Below are 18,505 nucleotides of genomic sequence, written 5' to 3'. Positions count from 1 at the left end.
AGCGGGCAAGAGAGGCAGCCGGATCCCGCCACTTGTCTGATCAGCCCTCCCGACCGATTAACCTTAGACGTCGGTGCGGCATCCAGAACGGAAGGTCTGATATCCCCGGGACGAGCAAAAAAAAAAAGGCTGGCTCCGAGTGCCATGCTGCCATTCAGGGCTCGAGGCGTCGGCGCCCTCCTCACCTCTCTCCTCAGACTCCGGCTCGCTCGCGGCCAGCCCGACAGGAGGCGGCCTTGAGGCGAAGGCCGGGTAGCGGCCGTCGGCGGAGCCAAGCGCCGCCCTCTGCGTCCCTCCCTCTCCCTCTGTCTGTTTCCTCCTCCTCCTCCTCGCCCACGGCCCGCCGTTCTCCCTGGCTTGCCTGGCAAGCGCGGCGGAAGTCTCGCTTAGAGCCGCTGCCGCCGCTGTTGCCGTTGGCGGCGCGTCCCCGGAGGCGTCCCCGGAGCAGGGAGCAAAAGCCCGGCGGTCCGCTTGGAAAAGAAGAGGATAAGCCCCCTTCTCCCAAGAAGAGCGGGAGACTGCGCTATCCGGGAACGCCGGCAGCGAAATTGCCGCCTGAGCATGGCAGAAGGAGCCCGTTCCGTGCTGGGAGGCAGCCCCGCGTCCAGCCCGTTGATGGGCAGAGGCGGCAAAAGCCACTCGCTGCCCACGCCGTCGTCGTCGTCGTCCTCTTCGACTTCGCTGCAGCAACACCAGCACCAGACGCCTCCCGCTTCCCCCAAACAGCCGCCGCCGCCACCGCCGGCGGCGGCTCGAGGCAGCCCGCCCGGCCACTGCTTCAAGAGGGTCACCCTCACCAAGCCCACCTTCTGCCACTATTGCACCGACTTCATCTGGGGGTTGGCGGGCTACCTCTGCGAAGGTAAAACGATGCTGTGCAGAAGACAGGGTGCGTGGCGGGTTCGTGACTGGTGTGTGTATGTGTGTGTGGGGAAACAGTGTATACAGGACGGACGGCTTCGCCGCTTCCCCGGGTGGGGGAGAAGCGCCCAAGAAGCGGGGGGGAGAAGAATGCCTGCCATTTCTCCCCTTTCAACTCCCCCCCGCTCCTGACTTCGGGCCGCCACTCCATCTCCATCTCTTAAAAAAGAGTTGCCTCGGGAAGGTTCCCCTCCGCCCCTTTAAGCTGCGCAATATCTTTTAGGACCTTATCAATTGGGGGGTGGTTAGTAAAAAAAAACAAACCCCAGAATGTATTCGTTCTCCAAATTGGGACTCTTTTAAAACTACACCGGGTGTAATGGATGCAAAAATCAATCGATCGATCAATTAATCAATCGGCTTCATTTCTTCTCATGGGGCAGCATGGGATGCAAGCCATCTTTGCTGGTGGAGAGTTCTGCAGGACTTGGGAATCTTAGCCGTGTGTATTTTGTGGGTTTTGGGTTTGTCTTCTCAATTTGGTTTTCTGCTTGTGGATGTTACAGCTCTCCCCCTCCTCCCTCTGCACCCCGTTTCTGAGGTTGTCAAAATATCCAGCAGCTGATGGTTTCTTGATCTTCTTTCTACCAAGTTAAAGCTGTCTGTCTAAGAAGCGCAAAGCATTTCTCTTTTTAAATTGCCCATTTTTTAATGTGTTTGGAGATTTTTTCTTTCAAGGGGGGGGAAGCATCCCTTCACTTTAATGGATGCCTGGTACACATTCATTGGAAAAAGTTTTTCTATCACTTCATCTTTGTACGTAAAAGCTTCCCCACTGGAACAGCAAATGCAAAAGACTTCCTCTTGTTTATTTGCCAAACTAGGGTGAGTTTTTCTCTCTCTCTCCTTTCTTAACTGTCTCTGTGGAGTGGACAGGTTATTAGTAGATAAAAATATCTTAGGAAAAAGTAAAGCTTCATGAATTGTAGATGATGCAGATGCAGGGCAATACTGACAAGTGTTCTACAGTGATAAAGTTTCTGGGTCTTAATAGTGGCTTGTCTGAAAGGCTGAATTATTCTTATCCCTTCATTTTTTATCCTGAGAAAATGCTCCCCTGCCCTTTAATCACAGATAAAATGGATTTTCTCTCACAATATTGCTAATGGTTGAGCATTTGACGGTGGAACTGTCATGTACATAGCAACACAGGAGGTGAAGTTTTTCTTCTTGTTTTCTCTCTCTCTCTCTGGGCAGGCATAAACAATGCCTGTTGATTTTTATCAACACCCAGCACCAAGGATTTGTTGAAAGGAAAGCAAGGTTTTACTATGAGGACTTGCCTCTGAATTTGAAGAGCCCATCGGGATGTTGCACCCATTGCAGAATACAAGTTGAGATACAAAGGTTTAACTCCTTTCCTTTACATAAATTTGAGGATCAATCAAATATGGAACAAAGGGCAGTTTTAAAGCCAGATTTGTACTTGATCAATCATTTCAGAGGAAGTAGCAGCTATTTATAGAGATTTGATATCTTAAAATCTGCTGTCATTTATAGTTGATATGATCAGGCTTGTAAGTGGGCAATAGTTATGGCAAACATCTGTATAAATCTCTTTTTAGTTACTACTGGAATGTTATTAATGAAAGCAGGTTCCATTTTTTAAACTGGATATTAGAGAAGCAGTTAAAGTGAATATATACTGTTATATGGATTGTGAGTGAGTGTGCATGAATACATATGAAAAACTTGTGCACAGTACATAAATATATTATTTAAGGACTGAGAGTTTATGCACTGGAGACAAATTCCTTGTGTGTCCAATCATACTTGGCCAATAAAGAATAAAAGAATTCTAGTTGTCAGTTTTCTTCTTGATCTCTTGCACATAGATCAATAGCTCTGTAGTACGTAAGATTTAATCCTTGGCATCTCTAATTATCATTGCCTTTTTCTAGAGAAAGACTGGTATCCTTGTGTAATCCCATTTAGTAACAGTTTTACTTGGGGTTGCAGTTACACTTCCTCTGTTTGGTATTTGTAATTCTTGGAGACTGGTAAGTCATTAATTCAGAGAAGATTATTTGTTTAAGGGGAAGAAAAAGAAAAATCTTCATGTCAAAACCATTTATGATGACATGCCCAACAGTATTCCTTGCTTTATTGGTACATATGCTGGCAACATTAGCTTTCAGTCCATGTGGATTGAGGCCTTAATGTCCATCTAAGATACATTTTTGGGATTCCTCTTGGTGATGGGGACGGACTCTGGGCTCCCATTACAACTTCAACTTAATTCAACCAATGCCAGAGTTGAAGAATATTTCCTATACATAAACGCTTGGAGGGCTTAGTCAAATGATAGAAAAAATTACATTAGTTATGGTGTGACTGTAAACGGGTTAGTGAGAGTAAGACTACATCCATGTCCCGCCCAAATACTAACTGAATCCAATCATGAGTTCCTAAAAATTCCAGGAATTGTAGGATAAACAAGTGTGGGAATACATGCTTTTGTTTTCTGCTGTTGACAAGAATGTGTTGTTATGTCCACAATAATGAACGCAATAGTTGTAATGTATCAATTGTTTACCTTAATCTCCCTATATTTATTTTGGGGACAAATTATAAAGATATATTCTGAAAATGTGTTCTGAAGACATTTTTTAAAATTGTAATGGCTTTTTTTACAGAGGCATAGAGGTACTCCTCGTATTATGATCACAGTTCAGCTCAAAATTTCTGTTGTTAAGTGAGTTTTGCCCCATGTTATGACTCTTTGGCCAGACTTATTAAGTGAATCACTCAGCTGTTAAGTGAGTAACCCTGTTATTAAGCGAAACCGGCTTTACTATTGACTTTGCTTGTCAGAAGGTCCCAAAAGGGGATCAAGTGATCTTGGGACAGAGCAATAGTCATAAATATGAGTCAATTGCCAAGCATCTGAATTTTGATCCCCTGATAATGGGGATGCTGCAAAGGTCGTAACTGTGAAAAAAAAAACATAAGTCACATTTTTCAGTGCTGTTGTAACTTTGAACAGTCCCTAAAATAAACTGTTGTAAGTCGAGAACTACCTGTATTTTTAGTCCTGTTTGAAGTGTTCTCTGCAGTTTTAGTTTCTTTATTTTAGGTTACTTTGCTTATTTCACTTAACTGTTGATGCGCCCTTGGGGGTCTGCTCAGATGATGCTTCAGTATGGTAGTTGATGTTAGTGGAAGGGGTTCCTTTAAATTCATTTGATTCATTCTCCCTAAAGTAAGGGGAAGCATGAGGACACCATGGGATAACATGTTGATCTTCACTTTGTGTCCCTTGTGTTCATGTAATTCTGAAGGGAAGTTATCTTGCAGGCACATGGAACCTATCTGAAGCTTTGAGGCTGTATATTTTTCTGCTATGCTGCTTCCTTCCTTCCCCTATTTTTATGGCTCTGGAAGGAAGCAGCTGTTCGTTCTTTGGGCGTAGATATTAGGATTGAACCTTCTTGATGTACAGTATTGATCTTTTGTAACTAGCTATGACATAGACATTTTAAGATGGACTAGAACAGGAAGGTCACACCAAGAAGGATAATTCACTGTATCTTAAGTCCTGGCACCATGATTAAGCATTGCTCATAGTCCTGTTATGTAAACACCCAATGGGGTGTGTAAACCAGGTAAGGAAGTAGAGAATGTGAGCAATTTGCTATATTGCTAGATAGTTGAGCAATAACATGGAGTATGCATGACTGGAAGAGTAATTCTCTTACATCAGCTTTTGAAAAAGCTTAAAGCTAGTATCCAAGTGACTGTTGTTTTTTTACCTTTTTGTTGTATAACAAGAAAGAAGTAAAGACTTATTCAAATACATAAGAAGCAGAAGTTGGCATAACATACTTTTCCCCATAAATAATTAAACAATGTATTATTGGCAGAGAAGGAAGTTCAGCTAAATGCCAGCAATAGGCCAAAAAGACACTAATATCATATCATTAAAATAATTGATATAGTACTTTCCTTTCTTATTATCTGCTCTTAGCTAGTAACTACTCAAATGCTGTACCATGAATTAGCCAAGTATTAATATCTTCTGCAGCAATGTAGTGTTTTATGCTATAAGATTGAGGATTCTACTATGCATTTTTTAAATTCCTTTTGTTTAGCTTGATACTTGGAGTACAGTTAAAAAAAATGGGAGCATGTTGTTCCTTTCAAAACATTTTAATAAAGTATTCTGAATAATGTCCCCATAACTAATGAGGTTTTGTTTAAGTCACCATAACCTTTTGTTTCTATTTACATAATTTTGATGGATTATGAATTATCTGAAAACTTTTTCACCTATGTCAGAACGCTTATCATTACTGTCATTTTAAAATATGATTAAATATAGAATATTCTGAAACAGGGAGGCAGTAATTTAAAGCTTCTTGGTGATAGTCTTTTTATTCATTACCATGTCAGTATCATCTGTATTAAATATGACCTCTAATGTTTCCATCTCTTAACCATGTCTTATTTGACATGTCTTTTTTATGTGTAAATTCATCCTCTCCTTAATGCTTGTTTTAATTAAGATTTAATATTAGAGTTTGTTGATAGTGACCATCTTCTCTTATTGTTACAATATACATATGCAATACACAATATGCATACAATATGCATTACAGAGCTCTGAATTCTGACTCCAGGAAGAGAAAACATTTCTGGCTCTCAGTGAACCACAACACCTTGATTTGCTGAAGTCTCCTAAATATACAGTGAGAAAGTATCAGCCCTGGGAGGTACTCCAGACAAGAATCCATGAGTACTAACAGTACTTTTATTGCAAGGCTACAGTAAAGAATTTTGCAAGTCTGAAAATGCATCTCTTCCTCCTCGCTTTTACAGCTCAAGAAACTAGGGAGGGTCACTTCTGAGACATTTGTCACGTTCTACTGCTTCTGTAAGCTAAGTTGCCCCTTACCTCACCATTGCCTAGATTCTTGCTCCATCTTCTCCTCTTCCTATCTGTCAAGGACATTCTCACAGACCATTCAATTAAGCTGTTTTCTTTCCTACTTGGGACCAGGGCTCTGGCCAGCATTTGAGAATGAAAAGGGCATTTTGGCCACTGCTTGCTTGTCCAGGTTCTATGCTGTTTGGAAAGTATTCTTTTTTCTTTTTAATCTTCCATTACGCCACTTAGATGGACAGTTAATCAAAATTGTAGCACAACTGTGGGCATGGAAAAAGGGCAATTCAGGTAGGAGTCAAGAAGAATATGGGCTGTGAGACACTTCTGCCCTTGAGATTGAAAGAAGACAAGCCTTCAGTCCTACCCCTGCAAATAAATCCCATGGCATCTTTTGGGGTTCTTTTTGTGAGAAATCTGTGCAGCTCGGAAATATTGTTAGAAGCAGTCCGTGCTTAATTGAATAATATATCTAGTTGAGTATATTCTATTACTTAACATTATATAATCTGTATGAAGAATGCATTATTTTTGAGCTTGCTTCTTTTCTTGCAGACTTTTCATTACCTAAACTAGGTAACATCATCAGTGCAACGCCTGCAAGTAAACAAGCAAGCTTAGAGAGCACCAAGCACCCCTCATGTCAAGCCTGAGCTACAAAATATCTGCCTTTATTAGTAATGCGTTATTTTTCTTCTGCTATATCTTGCAAAAAGATACCTCATTCTGGTCCTTAGCCTCATCAAGACATTTGAATTCTTGTCAAAATGTAGTTGGTCTCTTTTAGTAAATAAGTACTTTATTTCATGCCATTGATATGATAAAAAGTCAAACTTTGTCTGTATTTGTCTATATGTCAAAGCTTCAGTTTGTCTATAAGCTGCATGACCAAAGTATTTCTTAAGGTGAACATACAGTATGTATAAAAATGAGAGAGCTAAATTTAGAATCATTGTGGGATGAGCAAGCTAGCATATGGAACTAATATAGAAATCGTTCCTGTAGCATTAATACTATTTGATGTGCTTGCTGTAATGCTTCAGTATGGATACTTCCTCTGGGCACAGACCTGCCAACAAGTATTCTCATCTTTTCTTTCTTAATATTTAGCTGAAGTTACAGAGCTGAACTTTAGTTGAAGTTAATTCTTTTGGATCTATTTTACATTTAGAAGTGTCCTTCCTTATTCCATACATATTGTTATTGTCTGTTGAATAAAGGCAAATTTGGTAGCCTTTGTAAATTCCACTAGTTAAAGTAACTAACCGAATATGGACATAATACCTGCACAGGCAGAAAATAAAAGGGATAACATATCACCAAAACAGATTTGGCAGAAGTGTTTTTCTGATTTTCCTTATGACCCAGCACAGTGGCTTGAATCTGTTGAAGGTCCTTGTAAATGTTTAGTATTTTGTAAATCAGTCTATAAGCCTGGGGCTCTGATGTTAGTTGCAATGTGGAAGGATCTTATCTGCTGCAGAATTTTACTTGTGTCTAATATATTGTGGCTTCAGTTTTACAGGGTCTCTTTAGAACTCTTTAGAACTAACTGAACTTCTCTAACACATTATAAGGGCCCCATTTATGCTAGGACTCTAAAGCAGATCCGGTTGGCGTTTCATAATTAATTCACGACACACTAGAGAACAGCAATGTATCACAATGAACCAACAGAAGAGGGACATTCTTTGCTCTGAGGCCAAATCCACCTGAGTTGGAATATTGTCTAATGCTGGTACTTAAGAGATGAAACCTGGATAGCAGCCCGTTCTCAGTGCAAATAAATTTTCTAGCAATTGTTAATTTTCTGGACAGCTCTCAACTAAGCCTTTTGCTCTTGCTGAGCATGCAACCAATAGTGACTGAACAAACAGTACTATAGAAATAGCTGTGTTTATTGTACTTCCAGTTTCCTAAGAAATAAAGCTATAAAGGATTTTGCTATATAGTTAAATTGCAGAGTGGAAGTCCTTTGTCATGTTTTTACACTGGAGTTGCTAAGCATTTTTCATGGAAACGTGGTTGGGTTTTTTTGAGTCTGTTTTGTTCTCTGGTCTTCATCATTTACAACAAACCCACCCAAACCTTTTCAGACTGCATTTGGTTTTTGTGTGGCATCCCAGGAATTGTGCTCCAAAACCTGGATTGGGCCACAACAGAGAAGTATGCAGAACTATGTAACAAACTTTAAGTTTTGATTTTAATTTTACTTTGCTATAGTTTAAAATAAACTTTCTAAATGAAATATAATTAATAAGATTTCCCTATGGAGAACATTTTTATCTCTCCTGTCACTTGAAAAATGACTGACAGCAACTTTTTCAGAGATTCTGCCATATACATGCAGGGTATAAAACTATTAGGTTTCCTTTTCCAATTAAATCCCGTCAGTGTGGAGGTAAAACAATAACTTGTGGTCTAGTTTTGGAAATACATATTTGGGATTTGCTGAATGCTTTACCACAGCGGTGCTCAATCTTTGTGGCTTAGTGGCCGGGGAGAGAGGGAAACCATGCCATGTGAGTGGCGGGCCGGCACGCGCAGCTCAACTCACTAAAGTGGCAGGCTGGTACACATACACATGCATACAGAGTTCGACTGCAAGTTGAGCTGCATATGTGCTTCCATGCCAGCCTGCCTCTCGAACACCCTGGTTCTGAATAGGCCAGAGCCCCCATAGTGGGCCACAGCCTGGGGGTTGGGGGACTCCTGCTTTACAGCTTTTCTCTTTTTTTTCATTCTCTCTTCCAATAATCTTGTTGTTCTCCCTCTTTCTTTCCATGTGTTAACATGAATGATGAGCACAGTTTTATCCATTGATTAGCAGCTGTCTATCCCTCGGGGTGGGGGGGGGATGGGGGGGCAGGAGCTCCTATGTGTTCCACCTGGGAAAGTGCAAGCCACTGCTTGCATGGTTGCCTGCAGGTGGTTGCTTCTTAAAATAGGAGAAATGGAAAATTACAAGAATACAGTACATTTCTTTAACCCCCTTTTATCCTTTTCAGGGACAACTGAGAATTTTCCCCAGCCCAGATTATGTATTTTCTATCAAGCCTATAGAAGAAAAATAGATTTAGCGTTAATAAAAGATTATGATATTGTTTTTCTTGTTGGACTTGTAAATGTGGTGGAACTCAGTGCAATTAGTGAATGAAAACAAAAATGGAATAATAGCTCTTTCAAACTGCCTGTTCCTTTGTGAGAGAAAGTTTGAGTTACACCAGGCACAATTTCTCACACCCACTCAGTGAGAAAAACTAGAACAAAATATTTAATTCTGGATATTTGGGTCTTAGAAACAATCACCACCTTGTTTCGAAAGGCAGAAAAGACTGGTAAAAGATAGGAGAATGCATTTATTTTACATCAGATGGAAAAGATAAATACAGGTAGTCTTCAACTTACAACAGTTTGTTTAGTGACCGTTTGAAATTACAACAGTACTGGAAAAAGTGACTTATGTCCATTTTTCACACCTATGACTGTTGAAACATCCCCATGGTCATGTGATTTACATTTGGATGCTGGACAACTGGTTCATATTTATGATGACTGCGGTGTCCCAGGGTCATGTGATCCCCTTTTGCAAGCTTCTGACAAGCTAAGTCAGTGGGGAAGCCAAATTCACTTAACAACCGTGTTACTAATTTAACAACTGCAGCGATTCACTTAACAAATGTGGCAAGAAAAGTTGTAAAATGGGGCAAAAGTCACTTAACAAATTTCTCACTTAGCAACATAAATTTTAGGTTCAGATATGGTCGTAAGTTGAGGACTACCAGTATATTGAAAGTAGGGCTGAGGTATAGTAGAATGAACTAAATCCAACTTTAATGAGGTAAAGTAGAATGAACTAATCCAGCTTGTGTAGAATGACATCAGCATATCTGAGGTAAAATTGGGCTTTGTTTATACTTGTGTGGCATACTGGCTCAAATGTATCCATTTCCCAGTGTTTGAGGGGCTGCCACAAAGAAGAGTGAGTCAACTTATTTTCAAAGCACCAGAAGGCAAGACAAGAAACAATGGATGGGAATTAATCAGGGAGTGAAGCAACCTTGAATTAAGGACTTTCTAACAGTGAGAACAATTAACCAGTGGAACAGTTTGCCTTCAGAAGTTGTGGGTGTTTCATCTCTGGAGATTTTTAAGAAGAGACTGGACAACCACTTCTGTGAAATTATATAGGGCAGTGATGGCAAATCTTTTTGGGCTCCCGTGCTGATAATTGCGTGCGCACTTGTCTGATTGTGCTTGCATGCCATCATCCAGAAGGCAATGTGCGCGGCCCCTCTACATGACCCGTGTGACTCACGCTGCGTGTTTCTGCACATGTGCGCATGACCCCCCACGTGCTGTGTGCTTCTGCGCATGAGTGAGTGTCTCCTGCGTGCCGCCGCGCATGCTCACCAGATACCCAACGATCAGTTGGTGGGTAGGCGGCACGCATGCATGCGCAGTAGACCTTTTCTGGATGAGGGCTCACGTGCCAGCAGTAATGGCTCTGCATGCCACTTCCAGCACGCATGCCATAGGTTCGCCACCACGGGTATAGGGTCTCTTGCTTGAAAAAGGGGTTGGACTAGAAGACCTACACAGTCCCTTTTAGCTGTATTTTGATTATTATCAGAATTGCCCAGTATTGTTCTTATTGTTAGCTGGAGATACGGTGTGGGACACAGCTATAACTAAGGCCGGTAATCTATCTACAAGCTTTTTTAACCTTACCAAAAAGGGTTACGTGAAAGCTTTGACCAAAATTAAGATGTATGATGGAGATCATAATATGTTATTCTGGTTGGCATATGGAAGACTGTGACTTGGAGTATAAGAGAAGTTACATGGTAAAAGAGCGTGAATCAAAGAATGAAATAAAGGAAAATTTGATATTTTCTATAACTGTAAAGGGGAGGATATAATAAGTCTAAATAAAGATGGCCTGATTTTGTGGAATGGAATAGGTAAATGCACGCAGGAAAGTGAAGGTGTGGCATTAATTATGAAAAAAAAGTCTACAATTCATGATAGAAAATATGAATTGGCGTCAGCTCAAGGGTTTTCAAACTATTTCAGGCTGCGGAACTTGTTTGTTTATTTTTTCTTGGAACCCCTGATTAAGAGAGGTGGGGTACTAAGTGTCAGCTGACGTGCTCCATCCCTTTTATTGTATCTTTAGAGAAATGGCTTTGGATTTGAGGGCATTAAGGCAGGCATGGTTGGTTGAGTGTATTCCATGTTGCTTCTTTTTCTCTTTACATTAGTTCCAGTCAGATAGTTTTTCCCCTTAGTGAAGCTAAGTGAAACTTAGCTAATGAAACTCATTCAGGTCCCCAAATAACTCTGGGTTATACAGACCCCAGTTCAAACAACTCTCGTGGCTATGAATGCATATGACAATAGGAAGACATTGGTTGGTGAGAGGTACATGTTGTGTTCCCGTGATCTGGAGATTCATTTGGGGAAAAATAGTATAACATTCAGAATGAATGAGATTCAGAGAAGAAGAAATCTATTAGATGATGAAATGAGTGGCAGGAATGAGACGAAATGTACAGAAAATAATGAGACATACAGAGTCCCAAGAGTACATGCAATAGTAACTATTTTTTAAATATCTGCTTAGAAGAAAGTATGTTTTAAGTATATGGTGTTTATACAGGGGGAAGGGATGAACAAAAACCATGCTGATTTCATTGTCTACAGTGAAAGACCGAGATAATTAATAAAGGATATAAGAGGTTCTGAATCCTGGACAGGGCATTATCTCACAATATCAAGATAGGATCTAGGGAAAAATGTAATGGAGGAAAAAGAAGTGAAAAGAAACCAGAGTAGAATGACTGCCGGAAGAAAGCAGAAGAGTTCTATATGGAACAGAAAAATATAGAATAATTTCCCAGAAGAATAAATGGAAAGTGAGTGTACGGAAAAAAACATGGCTCCAGAGACAGTAAAAGAGAATTACGTTAGAGAATGCCTCAGAAGTGTGCCTAATGAAAAGTGAAAAAGGATGCTTGATGGCATGATGAAGTGAAACAGGCTGAGAATGGGTGGGGGGAAAAGTCATGTAAGAGAATTGTTGTTGCAACGAATGAGTGGAGATCTTGTGTGATTTGTATAGAAAAAATGATAGTTGTAAAGGATGTAGTCAAAGAGAACAAGGAGCTATTAAGATTAAAAAAGAGAAAATGTACTGTGGTTTTGATGGAGATGTTTTTTTTTAAAAAAAGCAATACAATTGAATGCAGCAGAAAGAGGGTACCTAAGACAGGGGTCTCCAACCTTGCCAATTTTAAGGCTTGTGGACTTCAACTCCCAGAATTCCTCAGCCAGCTTTCTGGGAGTTGAAGTCCACAACTCTTAAATTTGGCAAGGTTGGAGACCTCTGACCTAAGAAGTGGGAGTGGAGAGGATCAGGAATGCATAGGTGGTGGTGGACTTCATATCAAAGTGTTTAGGTGACTTAGTCATGCAGAAAGAATGAATGAGTGAAGCCTGAATCACAAATCAAATATCTGAAGGAAAAAAGAATGAGCCAGAAGAGGGGAAAACCAAGGAAGTCATGGTTGGATGGAGATAATGAGATTCTCAGAAGTTTAAAGAATAAAGGCAGTGTATGAAGTGGTGCACAGACAGGGCAGGAGCAAGGATGAAAGGTATGGAGAGGAATATTGAATGGCGAACCAGATTTAGCTGCATTTCCTTTTTTGTGTCTTCCGGCATAATTCCCTTGGCTTATTATTTTCTATTTTCTGTGCAAACGCGGTTGAAGAATGATACCATGCTTTTAAGAAAGCGACTCATTCATTACCTGGCATACGGCCCTTAAAGCAGATGGATTTTTTTAAAAACAATCATGCAGATTGTCCAAAAGACAAGGTGTTTTAATAGAGATATTGTAAACAGTGCAGCTGAGTTTATTTTACACATTGTCCTTTATTTTAGGGGATATTTAACTGCAATATTTAAACAGTTAACCATAGGTTATGGCTTTTGTGATAGTTCACCCTACTTTCATGGCTTGCATAATATTACATATTACAGTTACTGTGATATTTGAGTTTAATTGCAAAAAGCCAAATTGAAGATAAGGTGGAGATAAAGATTTCCCCTCTAAGAGCTGTATTATTTGGTGTTCCCACCATGTAAGATGGGAGTCAGGTATTTAAATACGTACAACAAAATAGGCTCTATTATTCTTTTGTTCCTATTCCTTTATGCTTACCCAAGGTGTTCAGGTTTCTGGAGAGGGCTGAATGAGGATGAGTCATCCTCTCCAATTTTCTTTCAGAAATACATGCCAGTGAAAGTAGTAACAGTAAATATATCTAGTTGCTGGCAATTAAGCAGTTAGTAGAGCGTTGACCAAGAGAGAATAAATTACAGATTTTTTAATTTCCCATTATTTTAAGTAAGGGATGTCACAGAGGGAGGGATTGTGACTTTTCTTTGCAGCTTCTAGAGTGGTTCTAAAAGTAGCTGAAGCATTGGGATAAAAAAAAAACCAACAGTGCCAAATGTTATGCAAATTCATAGGGAAAAAAAAATCATCTTTTAAATTCTGCTCTTAACCTGGGCAATTTTAAGAAGTATGAACTTCAACTCCCAGTATTTCGCAGAGGGGCATGCTGGCTGGGGAATTTCTGGGAATCTTAAAAGTTGCTCAGATTGAGAAACACTGGCATAATGAATTTATGTGTCGACTCTTTTTGTATGTCTTTCCTGCTCTCATTTTGTTATGTATCTACTGCATTTTTCACTCCATAAGACATGCTCTCCCCCCACCCTCAAAGTGGGTGGAAATATCTGTGCGTCTTATGGAGCAAAAAATACAGGCAGTGGTGGTGGCAGGGTCCTTTTACAGTGCTGAACCCCGCCTCTTCTGTCTTTGTCAATGCCCATTTTCCTCCTCTAAACCTAGGCGCGTCTTGTGGTCAGGTGTGTCTTATAGTGCGAAAAATATGGTACCTATATTTATGTGTGAGTACTGGGAAGCAGAGACTAGGTTGCACATGCTCTGAGTCACATGACGGGAAGGAGGCAGGGCAGGGGCTTAAAATGGAGGGTTGATCAGTAGCATTCCAAATTTTTTCCCCAAAGGTTTCTCTTATGGGATGAATTGGGGGGATTCTTCTGGAATATTTTTCTGCACAGCATCAAGCCAGATCTGCCCTTGCTTTTTCTTTTGCCAGCTTCTCCCACCATTGCATGTAGTCCTTGACTTACAACCAAAAATTACAAGGCACTACTTAAGACACAGATGGGAAGTTCTGATGGTTGCCCCCGGTCATGTGGTCACATGACCGCATTTGGGCACTTGGGAGCTAGCTCACATTTATTCACATGACCATGATTTACTAAGTTTTTCTGCTGGAAACCAATGTTTACATCTGATATCTGGTAAAAAAAAACCCAACCCACCTATTGCAGACACCATAGCATTTGCTTAACAATTGCAATGATTCACTGAACAAACACTGCCAAAAAGGTTGCAAAATAGGGTGCGGTGACCTGCTTAACAACTGGCATGACTTACCCACTGTAATTCTGGGCTCAATTACGGTCGTAAGTTGAGGAATATCTGCATGAGCTTTTCAGGATATGGCGAGTTACTCTGCTGATAGACACCTAGATGGACAGAAAGACAGACTTCTTGAGCCCCTTTATGTAATTTCTTTCCAACTTTCAGTTGGGGTGGGAAAGGTATGTCATAATTTTTGAGCTATATTTATATTTTAGAAAAACTATTCCTTAAGAGTTGGGAAAACTCTTGAGCTCTGTGCCCTGTTGCAAGGGAGGAAAAGCAGTTGGAAGAACTTGCTAATTTCACTCAGGCGGAGTAGAGCTGAAGGTCTTCTGGTCTAACTCCTATACCCTGTACCATTTCAGACAAATGGCTGCCCACTTCTTAAAAACCTACAGTGATGAAGCACCCACATCTTCTGAAGACAAGCTGTTTCACTGTTTAAATGTTCTCGCATGTTCAGAAGTTTCTCCTTAATTCCAGGTTGCTTCTCTCTTTGATTAGTTTCCATCCATTGTTTCTTGTCCTGCCTTTTATGCACTTTAATGGGAAAAACTTCGTGGCATTCACTGCTTTAAGACAACCATTTGTGAAACAGGAAACAGTGCAAAATTTATTAAACAAACAAGAGGTTTTGCGGGATTTAGCCAGAATCAGTGTTGTTGTTTTTTCTTTGGAACTTTTGTCAGCATCTATAGTTTAAAGTAATAATAATAATTTATTAAACCTATCTGACCCCCTCCCCCAACACCTAGCACCTCCAAGTAATTTAAAAGTAATTAAACTTTAAAGTAATTAAAATTATGGGAGTAATTTTATTTTATTTTTTAAAACCGACTGGGCAGTTTTACCTTAATTCTAAAGTAATTAAAATTATGAAAGTAATTTTTAAAATTGAATTCTAACCCAAGTAAATACTTACACAACTATTTGTTGCATGTCTCATGCTGAAATTAAGTTCTGCATAACTGCATATAATTGCCCTCTACTTTACCTTAGATTAACAGCACAGAAAATTTAGCTGACTGTGACATTGCACTGGTTTATATAATAAATGAATATCTTGGGGAACTTATTGGTAAAATATCCTATCATTTAATTAGGAAACAGATGAATATGGTGTTTTAAGAACAAAGCCCTGCCACTTTGTTTGGGATTACACTTGATTGCCAGAATGAGGCATGTACATGCAAATAAAGAGAGAAAGGGGCAAAAAAAAAATCAGAGGGTGGTTCATTCATTTGGGAAATAATACTACAGAGAAAATAGAGATTTCTTCATATTGGATGATTTGGAAACCCGAGAAAGATCTTGTGACATAGTGTAACCTTGTAGCTGATTGTTTGTGGATGTTTTATTTTTTAAATTGTCCAGAAGAGCAATTGCAATATGTGTGTGTGTGTGTGTGTGTGTGTGTGTGTGTGTGTGTGTATGTGTAAAATGTGTGCGTTTTGTAGATTTTGTTTAACATGATTTTTTAAAAAATGTGGGTAGTTATGGCAATATTGTCTTCTGTTTTACTTAATTGTTTTTAAAAATGATAACACTGTAATGTGTCATTTTTCTGAGGTCATTGACTACATTATAGAAAAACAGCTTGCTGCTCATTAGTAATGTTAGAGGAAGCTCTCAGAAAATCCCGATTCTGAATTTGTCAAAATCAAGCTAATAAATAAATAATGAGTATACTTAAGATGGCACATTTATATAGTATTATAAACTTGCTTTCCCAAACATTTCAACAGAAGTTGTGTTTATATCAGCATGATTTCCTAAGCCAGACAAAAATATTAGTCTTTGTTTTGACATTTATAAAACTATTCTTTTGGATATAGCAAGTTTTGAAATTTGCCCTTTTTGATTGCCAAATTATTCCTTTTCCATAGCAACCCTTTTTATAAAATCAACTTTGGAATAAAAGAGCATTTTTCAAATCTTAGTTTCTAATGGAGAAAGTTAGAAGCCTCACCCCTCTTGAACCAGGGATTCCAGATTGTTTTTTTTTAATGAACAGGTTCTGTGTCCTGTAAGAATTTAAAACCCCTTGATTTAAAGTGCTGCAGCAAAGAATAAAATCTATGTGTTTAAAACACTAATACCTTTTCCTCTATTCTGCTTTTGGCTTTCTTGAATAGTTCAGGGTTCTCAAGTGATTACCCGAACCAAACACTTTACAAGACTTTATGATATCTATCCTCTTTTTGCTTGTTACTTTAGCTGGCAGAGAATTTAATCAGAATGACGTAAAACAAATTGGAAAGGAAAAATTAACTGTTCCAGGACTTCACCTTAACATTTACAAATCAGAAAAAATGTATGCTTCTCTATCTAGTAGCTGATAATTTCAAAACCTTATATGTTATGCTGAAGAGATCACAGAATGAGAGAAGTTATCCTTTAAGCAAAATGCAAACTTACTATAAAGACATCAAGACACATAGTTTATTTAAAAGGTCTGCTTTATTTTTATAACCAGAAAACTGGCTTAAGGTTAGTTTTGTGTAATGAGACAAGTTACATTTATATAGCTCTTTATTGTCTATTTATGTCCATACTCACAGTTGGAAAAAAGCCTGCTGGAAATTTGGAGAGACTGGGTTTTCATCTGTGTAATTTGAGTTTATATTGCCACATATATTATATGTTTTACTTGTAGTTTGAAGAGCCTAGAATGCTGTGAAAGAGATAGATTCAAGGTCAGTTTAGAAAAAAAAGAAACTGAAAATAAAACATTCAAGATTTTAATGCTAATCTTAAAACAATGGTGTACTGGAAAATTATGTATATTATACATATAAAATTATATATATATTTATTCATGGACATCAGAAAAAAATCTATAGAAAATTAACTTAAAGAATCAGGGAGTTGATGCAGTTTTTCCCTATGGAAATGCCATAACTCTTCAAGGATATTACACAGATTTTTATTCATTGAGTAAAAACAATAATAAGAAGCTTTCTCCATATTTTATATTACCTGTACTAAACATCATCCAATAAAGCTAATTGGCAGGAAAATCAAGACAGGTAAAATATTGTATTAATTTATACAGCACATTATTGAATCATAATGAATGGGCTAAGTGAGTTTTTGTTCCCTTTGTCTGTTTCTTAATACAAATTGACATATTTATTTGTTTCCCACAGTTTGCAATTTTATGTCTCATGAGAAGTGCCTGAAGTATGTGAAGATACCTTGCTCATCTATTGCTCCAAGTCTTGTAAGGGTAAGTTCCTCATGCTTTGGGAAAAGCTAAATATCTAGTGTGGTGTAACTGGACGTCTGGTGCATAGGAGATTTGGGTTCTAGTCTATCATCAGCCACAGAAGCGGACTTGGTGACTTTGAGTCATTCACTTTGTCCAGTGCAACTTATTTCATAGGGTTGCTGTTGTGTAAATAGGGAGTGGAGGTGCGTATTTCCTGGGCTCACACAAACCTGCCCCGCATAACTAATAAACATATCTGAGAAGACATAAATAAACATATCTGAGAAGAGACACATTTTGTTTAAGATCTTGCTGATAAATGATGTATAAGGATCCACATGCTCTGTATCACATTTTGCCCTTTGACTCTTGATATCTGCACTGCCACACTATCCAATTCATCTCATATAATTCTTATGAAAAAAACATTTCCTTTTCACTTCTCTTTGGATGTCATGTTAACAAAAACAATAATAAATGTTCCTTTGATTATCATGACATGTTTATGTAGAGGAAAATCACTACATTGCATTTACCCCTCCCTAATTGGATCAACTGGATGGTTTATGCTCTATGAGACCCAACAAACCATGGTTGAAAATCATGGCTTAGAATTACACACAAAAATTGGCAACATGCTATGCTAATGAATACAATCAGTGTTATATAAGGGGGAATAAACAGTTATATAAATAAACATAAACAGTATCCTGCAAAAGTATATCCATTTAAGGTTATTATTTTCAATATTTTCTATGCCTGAAAATATTCCTTCTATTTTTAATGTAAAGATACTGGTACAGTAGTTTTATTTACTAGAACTCTAATTAATGATAATAGAAAATTTACTTTCTGATATATAAATGTAATCAAAGTATCCACATTTATCCAGAATTATATTCATAATTTTGCTAATTCTGGGATTTTAGAAGTACCGTACTTGTAAGTCATTGTGGGCCATGAT

The 18,505-nt window shown here is 38.8% G+C and overlaps 1 protein-coding gene across 2 annotated transcripts in view; it reads left to right on the top strand.

Moving 5' to 3' along the window:
- Positions 1-314: 314 nt before the first annotated feature.
- The window catches only part of DGKQ (diacylglycerol kinase theta), an 85,128-nt gene continuing 66,937 nt past the window's right edge, over positions 315-18,505 (top strand). Inside the window, exons 1-2 of one of the 2 annotated variants that reach the window (XM_087926389.1) lie at positions 315-862; positions 17,480-17,559. In XM_087926389.1, the coding sequence (XP_087782515.1) occupies positions 562-862; positions 17,480-17,559 (381 nt within the window). In that variant the 5' untranslated portion in view covers positions 315-561. The remainder of the gene's footprint in view (positions 863-17,479; positions 17,560-18,505) is intronic. The other variant, XR_015742115.1, reaches the window with a different exon arrangement.

The sequence above is a fragment of the Pseudonaja textilis genome, chromosome 2 (assembly GCF_049901715.1).
Source record: "Pseudonaja textilis isolate UNSWEBS1 chromosome 2, rPseTex1.2, whole genome shotgun sequence".
Lineage (NCBI taxonomy): Eukaryota > Metazoa > Chordata > Lepidosauria > Squamata > Elapidae > Pseudonaja > Pseudonaja textilis.
Note: the sequence above shows the minus strand (reverse complement) of the source record. Positions and strands in the feature narration are given on the sequence as shown.